We start from the raw sequence: 13,633 nt of genomic DNA, 5'->3' as shown, positions 1-13,633 counted from the left end.
GCACACAAGTGCTCACTCCAAAGTCCCCACTTCAAGGGCTCTGCTCTTCGAAGGGAGTAGGGGATAGGGATGCTCACAAGCATGCCAGCCAGGCGGGTTCGTCGCTTATTGGGGTCCCCTGGAAACATGTCTGTTGTAGTCTGTGCTATATGCAGCGCGTTTCTGTATTTGGTTGTGTTGTGAACTTTTGCAGAATGTTGTGAGTACTTGAAGCACACTTGTGTGGTAAAACTGATGAAGATGTTTTCTTAATTTGGGGGTGTTTTTCTATTTGCATGCTTTCTTCAGTCGCAGCGCGTTGAGCTCTCTCAGGCACAACTTCACCTTGTTTAACTTGTTTTTGATTAAATAGTTGTAGCCTAGCCTTAAGCTTGCTGAGAGACTTCTTTCAAAAACATTAAAAACATTGTTGTGTGCGTGTGAATAATATTTTTTTAAACGTGTAAGTAGCTAGGCTACTAGTTCCTGATCAAGGAATAAATGTTAATGCGGCTTGCCACCTGTACAGTGGCAAGATCGCAGCAGATATGTAAAGCCGACCACACATTTCTTCAAATAAAGCCTTGGCGACGTATCTCAGGTCTACTAGATGTCAACTGCTAGACAGATATATCAGAGAACTAGCTGACCCAGGCATTGGTCGATTTCGCAAGACATTACCAGCGGCGTCGGAGCGCAAAGGAGGAGAGAGGCAGCAGCAGCATCAGTAATCAGACTATAGGACGCTCTACCTCCTCAGCTCCCTCCCAACCGCACGGCTAAGGCGGATTCAACTGCAGCACTGGGGGAACGTATCGCTGGATGTGGGTGAAGACTGTGTGAATGCGCGTGTGGGATAGCGAGATCTGCTCATCCTAACCCTATGCGCCTTAAGAACGCTTTCCAATCTGGCGGGTTCAGGACCGAGGCAGGTGTAGCGGCGAGGGCGCATCCATGAGCGTCTTCTCCCGGGACGGCATGTTTTTAATTTAACCGGATTTGTTGAACAGACTGGGGAAGAGGAAAGGCGAGTTCGGAAGTTTTGATGCATATGATCACAACCACCATGATTTTTATGATTCTCGGTGCTTCAGTTGTCATGGTAAGACAATTTAGTCTGTCTAAGCACTTCATAATTGTGCATTTCTGTCATTCTCTGAGTGAAATCGGGGCTTAATGAGAGTGTGGACCGCTGAAAGTCTGTTTAAAAATCTAATTAAGACAGCACAACCGTACTTGTGTGTATTTCTGGCTGATGTGGAAATGTAATGTGTATTTTCCCCTGCAGTGGTCACAGTACCAGGTCATGTAGCGGTTGCTGTGTTCCAATACTGCTTGTCATGTCCCGGTTGACTCGAATGGTTCTTTGCAGGCGATAGCGTGTTTAATGGACATGAACGCACTCCTGGACCGCTTTCACAACTACATCTTACCGCATTTACGAGGGGAAGACCGCGTCTGTCATTGCAACTGTGGAAGGTAAAAAACAACCCAAACGTTAATAATGAATCGCATTCTAGCACGAGATCCAGAAATTGATACGTTTCCCATCTATTACCAACAGCTCAAAGGCCTGAGCCATTATCCAGCACCCGAAAAACACTGTTTTCCATTTCATTTCATTTATCCAAATGCATATTGTCACATTAAGGCCTTATATGTGTATTCGTGGCGGGGTTTGTGGCATCATTTTGGGCGTAATTCGAATGGTTTATTATTGATACTGAGCAGATGCTGTTGCGTTGCGTCGGTGTTTCAGTATGAGAATTCCCCTTGATTTTTCTGCTTGTATATCTATTCTTTCTGCGTATCAAGGTGTGATATTTCTCCAAGCACAGCCAGAGATGTTGTTCTTTTGGGCTCGTGTGTTGGCCACAATTACGTTAGTATTATTGAATGCGATTTTAATGCAGAAGGATTAATACAGAAGGTAATATTGATATAATGCAGTTTTGTGATGTTTACTATACAAAAATTGTTTGGACAAAATTGTAATATTTTATTTACATACAGATAGTCTATATTTTATATTTTATATTTTCATACGAAACTAACATACACCATGTATTTATTCATTTGCTTACAAATCGACTATTTTGAATTGGATTTGGCTAATACATTTCTTTTTTATATTGAATACTGAAGCTTGACTTTTGGAGTTTCTGTTCAAGCTACATCTGTTGATTATAAGTTGTTGGTGTAAAAACATCTGAGGGTAGTAAATAAGGTCAGATCATAATTGTTCATGTTTTAACACCTTAAAACTATTGGTGGAGATCTGTTAATCACAGATTTAACTTCATAAATTCATGTATACCATTTCTCATATTCCAAACATAGAGTAGTTCTGTTAGGACCAAGAGCATTATAAATGGGTCATGGTCACTGAAAACCTGCTGTCCTTATTTGCAGAAACTAGGCATTTTTCATGAAACCTAAAACCAATTTAAAGATAAACAGAGATACCACATTGTCATTATTTGTGTTGATCATTGTCATGACATTCTCAGGTGCATCAGAGTCAATCTACTCATAAAGTCTTTTCTGCCTATCATTATCAAATGTGCAAAACATGAGCTGTCTAACTTCCTTCACATGACATGGATCAATATCTGTATGACTGTATGACACTGTTATAGTATTTTCCTCTTAACTCTATAAAATGAGAGGCCAAACTAATTATCGGACATTTTAAAGACTCACATGTAACATATTAAAACAAAAATAAGTATTTATTTGACTTTTGAGGCATTATGTTGCTAAGGATCAAGGTTGCATGTAAGTTACATCCAAACTTTATGCATGAATACTACACAACAAGAAGTTACCCATAATACATTAAGTCTTTTTTTTACCCTTTTCTAAGACACTTGCTTATGATTCTGTTAAATTATAAAATTAAACTCTTAAATTTTCCCACAGACCTCAATAAACATCACAAATGCACAAAAACTGCATTATTTGTAACAGCTGTGTGCCAAACCATGTTTAATGCATGTGTTCCAAGACAACAAACCCAGCTTGATTGAGCTCAGTTGGATCCAAGTAATATCAGTACAGAAAACACATTTTTTCCTCTCTGCTGAGAGAGTTATTAAAGCAATCTTTTGTGTAATAATATGTCCTCATTGCCTATCTCCTCATTCATTGTTTTCCTTTCTTATTCTTTCATGTCTGTTTGCCTGAATGTAAACCTCTAATCAGAGTTTTCCCCTCTCTTCCTTAGGCATCATGTCCACTACGTAATTCCATATGATGGAGACCATTCGCTCGTGGACTCATCTGAGAATTACTTTGTGAGTGACAGTGTGACCAAACAGGAGATGGACCTCATGCTGGGGCTGTTGCTGGGCTTCTGTATCAGCTGGCTGTTGTTGTGGCTGGATGGAGCTTTGCACTGTGCTGTGAGGGCCTGGAGAGCCAGTCGCTATTATGGTGAGTGGGAAGAACATTGTAACCAAGAGTGTATGGAGAGCATACATGTGGATAGATGTAAAGGACAAAGGATATGCTTGTAGGATCTATGCAGACCAGGATTTGGTTACTGAAAATTTAAATAGAGCTTCTGAAGAGTAAGTGAGTATTCATGCATTTCTTTTTAATGCATCAAAATCATGTTTTCTTCCATTACGTGACAATTTATTTAATGTTATGAAGAGACATTTTTACAATGATGCTTTTTGTTTATTTGTTGCCCTTATGTTTTGGTAAGCGTGATCATTTTGAGGTTGAACGTGGTTGTTTTCTTGCTCAATAAATGCCATGTTTTATGTGCAAGATTTAAATGGATGTATTCAGGTACTAATACTGCATCTCAAAAACTAAAGAATTGACGTCAAACGCTTTACTGTGAAGAACAAGTGCCTTAAATGTTAGTGACAACATAAGCACAGCTTGTGCTCATACAGCTATTAAAGTACATTAGCTGTGTCTCAAAGAGTAAAATATTAAAATTAAAACAATGAGAGTAAAAACTGTAAATTTGAATTATTATATAAATGTTTTAATAAAATACCAGATCAGCTAATCTCACTATGATTTGCAGTTGGTGTGTTACAGTGATACTATACGTGGATTTGTATGGGAGTAAATCCATATACATTTCTAATTCCTTTTTTAAAATGTGTCCCACTGTATTGGTTTTATGTTAATAAACGTGTCTTTTTCCAAACACGCCCAAAATTCAATTTTCTGTCCCCAAACATTTACACACCTACATTTTTCATTTTCATCAGCTGTCAGCGCTCCCCTTCTGCCCTGTTATTATCACCCCCAGTAATGAATGAAGATGAAGACTGTGGCTGCAGAAATCAACAGCAGGTTTTCACTCAATGTAACTGAATCCTAGGCAACACCGCAGTTGTTTATAACAGTTGTCTGTGGTCCTTTGTGAGTAAAAAGGTACATAAGCTGTGTTAAAATGGAATGCCTTTAGTTTTAATATAATTAGTGTGTTCATGGGATGAACTTATTGGATGATAGTTATTGTGGGCCAAGGAGAGTGATAGAATAAAAATGCTTTGAAGAACTATATATATACAGTATATATATACAGTATATATATATATATATATATGAGAGAAAGAGAGAGAGAGAGAATTTATACAATCAATTCCTACCCGAGAGAATAGAAAATATTTATATACAATTCATATCAAATACACATCAAATCAAAGATCAATAAACATTAAAATCAAATCAATTAAAAAATGTACAAACTGTAAACTCTTATTAATAATTTCACACTTATAGCACCAAAACAATTCAAAAAAAAGACTCAGAATTTCGTTCAATGATTCTTTTCCTAGTGTCATAAATTGCCTTTTTTTTGTTTTTTGCTTGGCTTAATAGGAAATTCAGCAACAAAATCGATGTCTCCGGGCATATAAAACCACGATAAGCATTTTCCAATGACAAAAAGAGAAATAGGGATTATAAAGTGACCACTGCTAACAAGGGCTTATTAATAAAATAAATAAATAATAAATATTTGAATGTTCAGAAACGGAATGCATCAGTTGACCAAACAGTATTTCAGAGCGCTGTGTACTGTGCAAAATATTATTCACACAAAAATAAAAATTCCGTTAATTTATTCACCCTCATGTCATTGCAAAGCCATAGGAGTTTGGTTGATCTTTGAAACACAAAGTGTTTATATGTGAACAAAAGCCTATTAAATGTGTTCATCATATAAAGCGATCATATATCTTTACAAGACTTGGATTAAACCACTCAATTCATATGGATTCATTTTATGACGCCTTTACTACCCGTTTGGATCTTCTAAGTTTTGGTTACAATGACTTTCATTGGAGGAACAGAAACCTCAGGTTTAATTACAAATATCTTAATTTGTGTTTCAGAGGTTAACCAAAGTCTTATGGGTTTGCAGCGACATGAGGGTGAGTAAATGATGACAGAATTTTTTATTTGGGGTGAACTATCCTTTTAATTCAGTCCACAAAATATATTTTGACTTTGATTCAGTTTTATTATTTTTTTGAGTAGCACAAACACAAAATGGTATCTCCATATGATATGACCTACTGAAAAATAACTGGGGATCCCCCTCTAGTAAAGCACACCACAGCTGTGAAATTGTGACGTTGATGGCAGGTCAGCATCATTTAGCCTCACCAAGATAGAGAGTGAAGGTGAGGTTGATGGAAAGGAAGGTGGGAGAGAGATGCTCTCATGCCCCCACCCCCACCAGCACACACACACACACACACACTCTCACACACACACTCTCACACAGAGAGATTTGCACCCTTGCACTGTGCAAGTGCTATAAATAGACAAAGAGCAGCTGGAAAGAGAAGGCAAGTTGGCGAGACGTGTAAGCGTGCAGTCATACCCACACACACACAATACATATACAGTGCACGGAAGCACATACCTTGAATTTTAGCTCACATTTCCTATTTTAGAATTGCTCTGATTGTTTGGTGTTATTTTTTACCCCCTTATCAATGTCAGCTTAGGAGTGATATATCTGCTAATTTATTTATATCGTAATAACCCTGTAAAAAATGTCTAACCCCCCAACTTAAAATGTTGAATTTCAGATTAAAAAAATTACATTTCAGAATTTCACTTGGGCCAATTGAAAAATTTAGATGTGACCACTGACCAGTCATTAGAAAATTTTGAGTTGGGCAGGCTAGATTTTTTTTTATACAGTGAATGTATAAATAATATTTAAATATTTAGCTTTTTTAGCTTTTTAATATTTAAAAAAATATTTGTTGTAAGATATATATATATATATATATATATATATATATATATATATATATATATATATATATCTTACAACTGATTTGAAATAATGAAATATTTTAAATGTAATTTAATTTAAATTACACATATTTATTATTAAATATTATATATTTAAATTTATTTAAATTGAAATTATGAATATGTATACATCTTTTAAAAATAAAATGTTTTATATATTTAGCTATATATATACACAATCATTTTTATTTCAGACAAAAAAATATAATAACTGATTTATATTGTCATAATAAATGTTGTATATATTTATATTTTCATACATTTGACAGTACACAATACTTATATGAAGACCTCTGATGCAAAAGGCTCTAAAAGCCACCTCTGTCAAAAATGAGATAATAATATTGAGTGAATACACAGTCTCCGCACATATAGACTTTCATCAAATACTTTCACTTCAAACTGCTAAATCCCAACCTCATTCCATTCAGAAACATCAGTACTTAGGTATAAACTATAAGAGCCTGATGAAAATGTTAATATTAAACGAAAAGTAGACAATAATTATCTTTTTAGATTTGAATAAAAATGCTATTAATTGTAATAAAAGTGATTTTTATGAAAAAACATACAATGCTTGTGATCTATGCAGACCAGGATTTGGTTACTGAAAATTTAAATAGAGCTTCTAAAGAGTGAGTGTTCATGCATTTCTTTTACTGCATTAAATTGAGCCCTTCATTGAACTCTTCATCCTTTCTTTTGATCCAGCTTTAAGACTTAAAAAAACCTTATTCACCATCTTCCTCTGTATACCCTTCACGACAGTAGTGGATGGCATACCCATGGAATGCTATAAATAACCCCCCCGGTCCCCCATCGCCTCCCTCTCACACACACTGACACACTTCCAACAGGGCTAGTTGTGAGGGGCGGGGTTGTCTGAGGAACTCTCTGAGGTTTCGTTATACCTCCACCCCAGCCTTCATGTCTGGACCCACATGCTGTTTCCATTAACACGTTGTGTAGACATGCTGGTTCATTGTAAGATTCTTAACCATCTCATTAGCTTATAGTTATTAAAAATGTATTGAACACCACAGTTTGACAGAAGCTAACGCGTTTTTCTCTGTGCCGCTCACAGATACCCCTTCCTGGTCGTGGTTGCCACAGTTCTGCAACCTTCGGGACCTCCGTAGACGCGCACAGCTTCGGCAACTGGAGGATTCCAGCGGAAACATGGTTCACATCAAGCAGAAGCTCTACCACAATGGCCATCCCAGCCCCCGTCACCTCTGACTTTAACAGCAGTTTTCCCAAAACTGCTCCATTACCAGCTGCTGCCTCAGAGACCCACTTTAATCGTTCCACTACATCTTTTAGACCTTCAAGAACCACTCAAGTATTTGCTAAAAGAAGAAAGAACACTATACGCTGACCCGTTTCCACCTTCGCCACATTTGGCGGATGATTTAGAAAGGTTTTTTTCTGTACAGGCATTTTATTTTCAATTGCTGATTCTAGGCATGCACTTTTAGAATGGGGGAGGATGCAAGAAATGGTTTTATGAGACAACAATGGGAGTCAATTTATGTTTATTCCTTGCTTTCCCCTCCACCTTTTTTAGCTTTTTCATCAGGATATGACTTTTTGGGAGGGGGGGTGATAAGCGGTTGGGAGGGCGGAGGTCATGGTTTTGTGATAGTATAGTTAGAGTTAATGATCATGTAAATAGTTATACATTTTGTTTTATGGGATTTAAATGGACACGGGAGTAGGAGGTAACTGTATAAAAAGAGGGGAAAACATAAAGAGGAAAGAATTTTGAATGCAGATGTGATATGTGAACTTTTTGGATGGATGAAAAAGAGATCACTCTAAAAAAATTGGTTAGCTTTGTTACTATGTGAAATAAATGAATGTATTAATTTTATCTGTAAATAAAGGAGAGTGCAGGAATGTTGAAATGGGCGGTCAGGGCTCTTTTTGCTGTTTTGAACGTCATGTGTGAGAGAGCCGCTAGCACTTTCCTTGTCTTCCCTACACTGTGTCCAATAGCCCTTCCAGGTCTGCGTTTAAACTTCTCCATACTCAAACAAGAACAACCAGCCTGCCAGCACAGAGAGCCCTGACCCAATTTTCTCTTCCTCTTTATGTCCAGACATTGCTGTTGTGAAGATAAAATGTCTGTTTTATTAAAAGTGCCATTGAAGCACAACAGTGACCCCTAGTTTTGGGATGTGTCTTTTCTCAACGACTGAAGGTGTACATAGGACACTCACCCAGTCACTATACTGACTGTTCCATTGCTAATATAAAAACAAAATAGGAAGTTTTAGAATATTTATTTATACTCGTAAAAAAAATAATAGCCTGTCAAATGAAATATTGAATGGAACCAAAACCTGTGGTAACATGAATGAAACTAATGAGAACTGCTGAACTAGAGATCTAATGCTGTATTGGTAGAAAAAAGGGTTATGAGGAAGTAATACACTCTCAGAAAAAAAGGTACAAAAGCCGCAAGGGCTGTGCCTTTTCAAAAGGGAAAACTTTTGTCCATTTTAGGTACTAATATGTATATTTTAGGTGCTAATATGGACATTTAGGTGGTAATATTTGTACTATAATGTACTTTTTAGGTGCTAATATGGACATTTAGGAGCTAATATGTACATTTTAGGTGCTAATATGGACATTTTATGTGCTATTGTGTACATTTTAGGTGCTAATATGTATATTTCAGGTGCTAATATGTACATTTTAGGTGCTAATATGGACATTTAGGTGCTAGTATGTACATTTTAGGTGCTGTTATGTACATTTCAGGTGCTGTTATGTACATTTCAGGTGCTATTATGTACATTTTACTATTATGTACACCCTTAAGGTACTTTTGTAAAAGGTACAGCCCCAGGACAGCTTTTGTACCTTTTTCTCTGAGAGTGTAGATACACTTTTAAGAACAACTTATATCAATTTAGGCTAAAAATCTAAACCAAACACCATATAGGCTACTAAAAATCAAGAATAAACACCATCTTCTGAATATAGCAACCTAGAAATAAATCAAGTGTACAGTAAATGTGCAAAAAAGTTTGTGTACAAAAAATTAAGTGTACAAAAATTTTTGGGTGAACTATCGAAAACATTTTATCAATAAAAATGTTTTTGATGCTTACTATTTTTGTGGAAACCAGGCAACTATTCAAATGTCTGAGGTAAGTAAGATAAAAAAGAAAGAAAGAAATACTTTTATTCATCAAGGCAAAAATGACAATAAAGACATTTACACTGTTACAAAAAATATATGTATTTTAAATAAATGTTGTTCTTTTTAACTTTTCAAAAGGATGTAACACAAAAACATATAGGAATACATTTGAGATATTTTAAAATTGAAAACAGTTATTTTCATAATATAAAAAAGAATCATTTTAAAAACCCCACAAAGATGGCATATCAATCATAAAGAATTTTATTTTATTTTATTGTAAAAATGTAGAACGTTTTCTGTGATGGTAGAATATACATGTGCAGTATAAAAAACATTATCCCTAAATGGAAGGTCCCCATAAAACATGAACATTAACTTGATTGAGGGCAGTATTTAAATCACAGATTTAAATAAAATCCTTCTTTCTCATAGGGTCAATGGGATTTGTTAAAAGCTCTTCTGGCATAAGTGGGACTTGCTTGACAGATAACCACTCCACTTGAGGCCTGAAGAAGATTGCTTTTGATTCAGGAGTCACTGCAGGTCTCTGGGTGGAAATGAGACGAGGCCGATGAACACCATCCCAGTTTTACCTTGAGGGATATTTAAATGCTTCTTCAACCGTAATTCTTGATGTCTCTCGTACAAACAAGGGCAATCCCACTCAAGATCCATTCACATCCTGAGAAGTGAGAACTACACATAAACATAATAGATATAAATACAGGTAAGCAGGTTGTTAAGGCAATGGCATTGTGGCATAAAATCCATGCTGGCATAAGGCTTTGCATAATCTGGCTCCTCAGTACTTGACTAATCTATTAATGTCTTACACACTTGGGAACTTGGTTGTTCCCAAGACACGGCTTCGTTCTAGGCTTAATAGAGCATTTTCTTCATTAATGCTCCTTAAGCTTTGAAATTCTCTCCCGGCCGACATCAGGGAAGCAAATAGCCTACATTAGTGACTTTTAAATCTCTTCTCAAAACATTTTATTTTAGGAATGTTTTTACTTTCTTGTTTTTAATTTTTTCTACTTAAAGTAGCCTAGCCTATAGTTTTCTCTGTTGTTATGTTTACCTGTAAAGCGCTTTGAGAAAGCAACTTTTAAATGCGCTATATAAAATAAATGTATTTTTATTATTTATCTTATAGATTGTGGCCCTTGAAACAGCTTATGTTTTTTTTTTAATTGATTTTTGTTTTCTCTATCAGAAACTTTTTCTAGAGTTATTTTTTATGGGGGATCCACATAGCAATGAAATGTATTAACATTAAACAAAAACAAAACAAAACAAAAATAGGCATTTTTTGGCCATATAGAACAACCATAACTTTCAGGGTTCCCCTTTAGTAAACAGTTCATAAAATAGGCAAACCATTAGTTCCAATAAAGAAAATTTAAATAATTTAAAGAACTCCCCCCCCCCCCCCCACTATAGAGAACCTTTTTTATGGATGGTAAAGGTTCTTCATGGAACCATAAATACCAATAATGAAACCACGACGTTTCCACATTATTTCCAGACTTTACACTTACACTTTGACCGTGGGATGACTGAAAGACGAAAGAAGGTACAGTTACGTGTCCTGTTGTCGCTGTTTATTGATGGACACATTCACGCCCATATAGGCTACGTTAGGAGGAGGAGCATATTGGTCCTTACATATGTAACGTTAACTGTGGAAGCGGGTGGAAGTCGCTGATTCTGAAGTCACGAAACTAACGACACTGAAGTGGAAGATGTTCGCGTGCACTTCTCTTTCTATCAGCTCTGTTGCTTTTCGCAACTGTAGGACATTGGTGGTAAGCTGTTTACAAGTTCTTACCTGTCAGCATATTAAAAAGAAGAAATTGCGCGTGTTGGCTACGATGAGTAATGTTTGATTTTGTGAGACCTTCGTGCTTTATAGGGAACTATAAAGCACGAAGGTCTAGATCTAGCTTACCAAATATACCGAGTTTATTAGGCTGACCTGGTTAGCTGACAGATCCAGCGTTAACCTGTTATTAGTCATGTTACTTAAACACTGTCTTAATTCAGTTGGGTTTCTCTTTTCTTATTATGTACAGTGCATTCCAATGTGAGTTGAGTAACAGCGTGATGTAACTGTCATCTCGCGCACTTCTCTTGTACACCTAGAGGCGGCGCTGTGAAGCTCAGCTTAACTATGACTCGAAGTGAGGCTGAAAGCTTTTTCAGACCAAAGACAGAGCATTACATATATTTACATACTCTACAAAGCCATGAGATTACTACAGTCATGTACTTGTGTGATATTTTAATTTTACTTCATATAATTCAAAGTTGTAGGGATGATATGTGTTTTATTTTTTACTATAGCATGTTGTTTGTGTAATAATGTCAGTAAACTCATAAGTATCACCCGTCTTATGTTGACTGATCTTTTATTGTCCTCTCTCTACCCCAGCTGGTGCGATATGCCCAGACAGCAGCTGCCCCTGCCCCAGAGCCAAAAATAAAGAAATTCCAGATTTACAGATGGGACCCTGACACATCTGGTGACAAGCCCCGCATGCAAACCTATGAGGTTAATTTGAACACGTAAGTACACCAATATTTACATGAATGTTAGACATTAAGCACAAATATTGGACTTAAAGTAAGGAACAGTTCACTAATAAATAAATTCTGTCATCATTTACTCATCAAAACATTTACTCATTCTAGATGTGGTCCAATGGTTCTTGATGCCCTCATCAAAATTAAAAATGAAATGGACCCGACACTCACCTTCAGACGCTCATGTAGAGAGGGTAAAGGGATATAAGAAATATATACATTTAAATAGAAAGAAAATGTCTATTTTTAATAATAAATATGAATAAACTGTCCTATTAATGTTACATTTTGACAGAATGTTTGTTTGTAATTTCTCTGTATATAACTTTACAGGTATCTGTGGCTCATGTGCTATGAACATCAATGGGGGCAACACTTTAGCCTGTTTAAACAAAATAGATACAAATACCAGCAAAGTGACAAAGATTTACCCTCTGCCTCACATGTATGTTGTGAAAGATCTTGTGCCTGTGAGTAAACCACTGTTCACTGAATATCCATCTGAAATAAATCATAAATAAATACAATGTACCTGTATTTACTTTATAAACTGTTGTTTTAGGATATGAGCAACTTTTATGCACAGTACAAGTCCATTGAGCCCTTTCTAAAGAAGAAGGACGAGTCAAAGCAGGGGAAAGAGCAGTACCTCCAGTCAATCGAGGACCGTGAAAAGCTGGTTCGAGACCTTTTGCTGAATATTTTACTGATTCTGTCTGTGTGAAGGGTGATTTTTTTTTTTTTTAAACGCACTCTTCCTAATGCTCATAGGATGGCCTGTATGAATGCATTCTGTGTGCTTGCTGCAGCACCAGTTGTCCTAGTTACTGGTGGAATGGAGACAAGTACCTTGGTCCAGCTGTGCTCATGCAGGTATTTATTTTCCTCTCTAGAATGATTGTGTTGTTTAACACAAGAACTCTTGCTGATTTGTATTGAATTCTGCAGGCGTATAGGTGGATGATTGATTCTCGGGATGACTTCACCGAAGAGCGTCTGTCCAAATTACAGGATCCTTTCTCCCTCTACCGCTGTCACACAATAATGAATTGTACAAAGACATGTCCAAAGGTAGGCCATCTTCCCATCAAAATATAGCCACCCTTCACTTTGATGGACAAGACTCTCTGTCGGTCTAAACGTTTGTTTATGTTTAGTCTCTCCCATTTGTTACATTTAATCTGTGTTGTCCTCTCACCTGTTATAGGGACTCAATCCCGGAAAGGCCATAGCAGAGATTAAGAAAATGATGGCGACTTACCAAGAAAAGAGATCGCCTGCAGTCTGACTTGCACATTCTGGAAATATAATGTACTTAATGATTTAAATTATTGTGTAAATGTGTAAATCCAGTATGGAGTTATGCTAATATGGGATATTTAGTTTTTACTTTGTTTGATAGTGGAGACCTATAGTTACTGTTGATGTAAAACAAATTCATTTTTCAAAAAATGCCTTAATATGACATATAATAACATAATTTGTCCTGTGTCTTTGTTTTTGTGTGGTAGATTCCTACTGTACTAGTTCTGTCCTATAAAACATACTTAAATATCTGCATGTTTAAAATCACAGCCGTTTGTTTAGAAATGATGTGCTGCCTAGGAT

The 13,633-nt window shown here is 36.3% G+C and overlaps 2 protein-coding genes across 4 annotated transcripts; both read left to right on the top strand.

The window, feature by feature from the left end:
• Positions 1 to 486: 486 nt before the first annotated feature.
• tmem240a (transmembrane protein 240a) lies at positions 487 to 8,446 on the top strand. 3 transcript variants are annotated; one of them, XM_039651434.2, is made up of 5 exons: positions 487 to 1,081; positions 1,352 to 1,458; positions 3,206 to 3,414; positions 5,346 to 5,384; positions 7,367 to 8,446. In XM_039651434.2, exons 1-5 carry the CDS (start codon positions 1,025 to 1,027, stop codon positions 7,519 to 7,521), a joined length of 567 nt encoding a protein of 188 aa, XP_039507368.1. In that variant the 5' UTR covers positions 487 to 1,024; the 3' UTR covers positions 7,522 to 8,446. The 3 variants fall into 3 exon arrangements, with proteins under 3 accessions (XP_039507368.1, XP_039507370.1, XP_039507369.1); XM_039651436.2 differs by lacking the exon at positions 5,346 to 5,384 and having other exon boundaries at positions 488 to 1,081; positions 1,268 to 1,458; XM_039651435.2 differs by lacking the exon at positions 5,346 to 5,384 and having other exon boundaries at positions 489 to 1,081.
• Positions 8,447 to 11,024: 2,578 nt separating this feature from the next.
• Positions 11,025 to 13,461, top strand: LOC120462917 (succinate dehydrogenase [ubiquinone] iron-sulfur subunit, mitochondrial). The gene is made up of 8 exons (XM_039651620.2): positions 11,025 to 11,247; positions 11,874 to 12,007; positions 12,134 to 12,219; positions 12,359 to 12,495; positions 12,588 to 12,704; positions 12,797 to 12,898; positions 12,974 to 13,096; positions 13,233 to 13,461. Exons 1-8 carry the CDS (start codon positions 11,185 to 11,187, stop codon positions 13,311 to 13,313), a joined length of 843 nt encoding a protein of 280 aa, XP_039507554.1. The 5' UTR covers positions 11,025 to 11,184; the 3' UTR covers positions 13,314 to 13,461.
• Positions 13,462 to 13,633: the final 172 nt, after the last annotated feature.

This window comes from Pimephales promelas, chromosome 20, assembly GCF_988280905.1.
Source record: "Pimephales promelas chromosome 20, fPimPro1.hap1.1, whole genome shotgun sequence".
Classification (NCBI taxonomy): domain Eukaryota; kingdom Metazoa; phylum Chordata; class Actinopteri; order Cypriniformes; family Leuciscidae; genus Pimephales; species Pimephales promelas.
The sequence above is the reverse complement of the archived record's forward strand: the minus strand, read 5'-3'. Positions and strand labels throughout refer to the sequence as shown.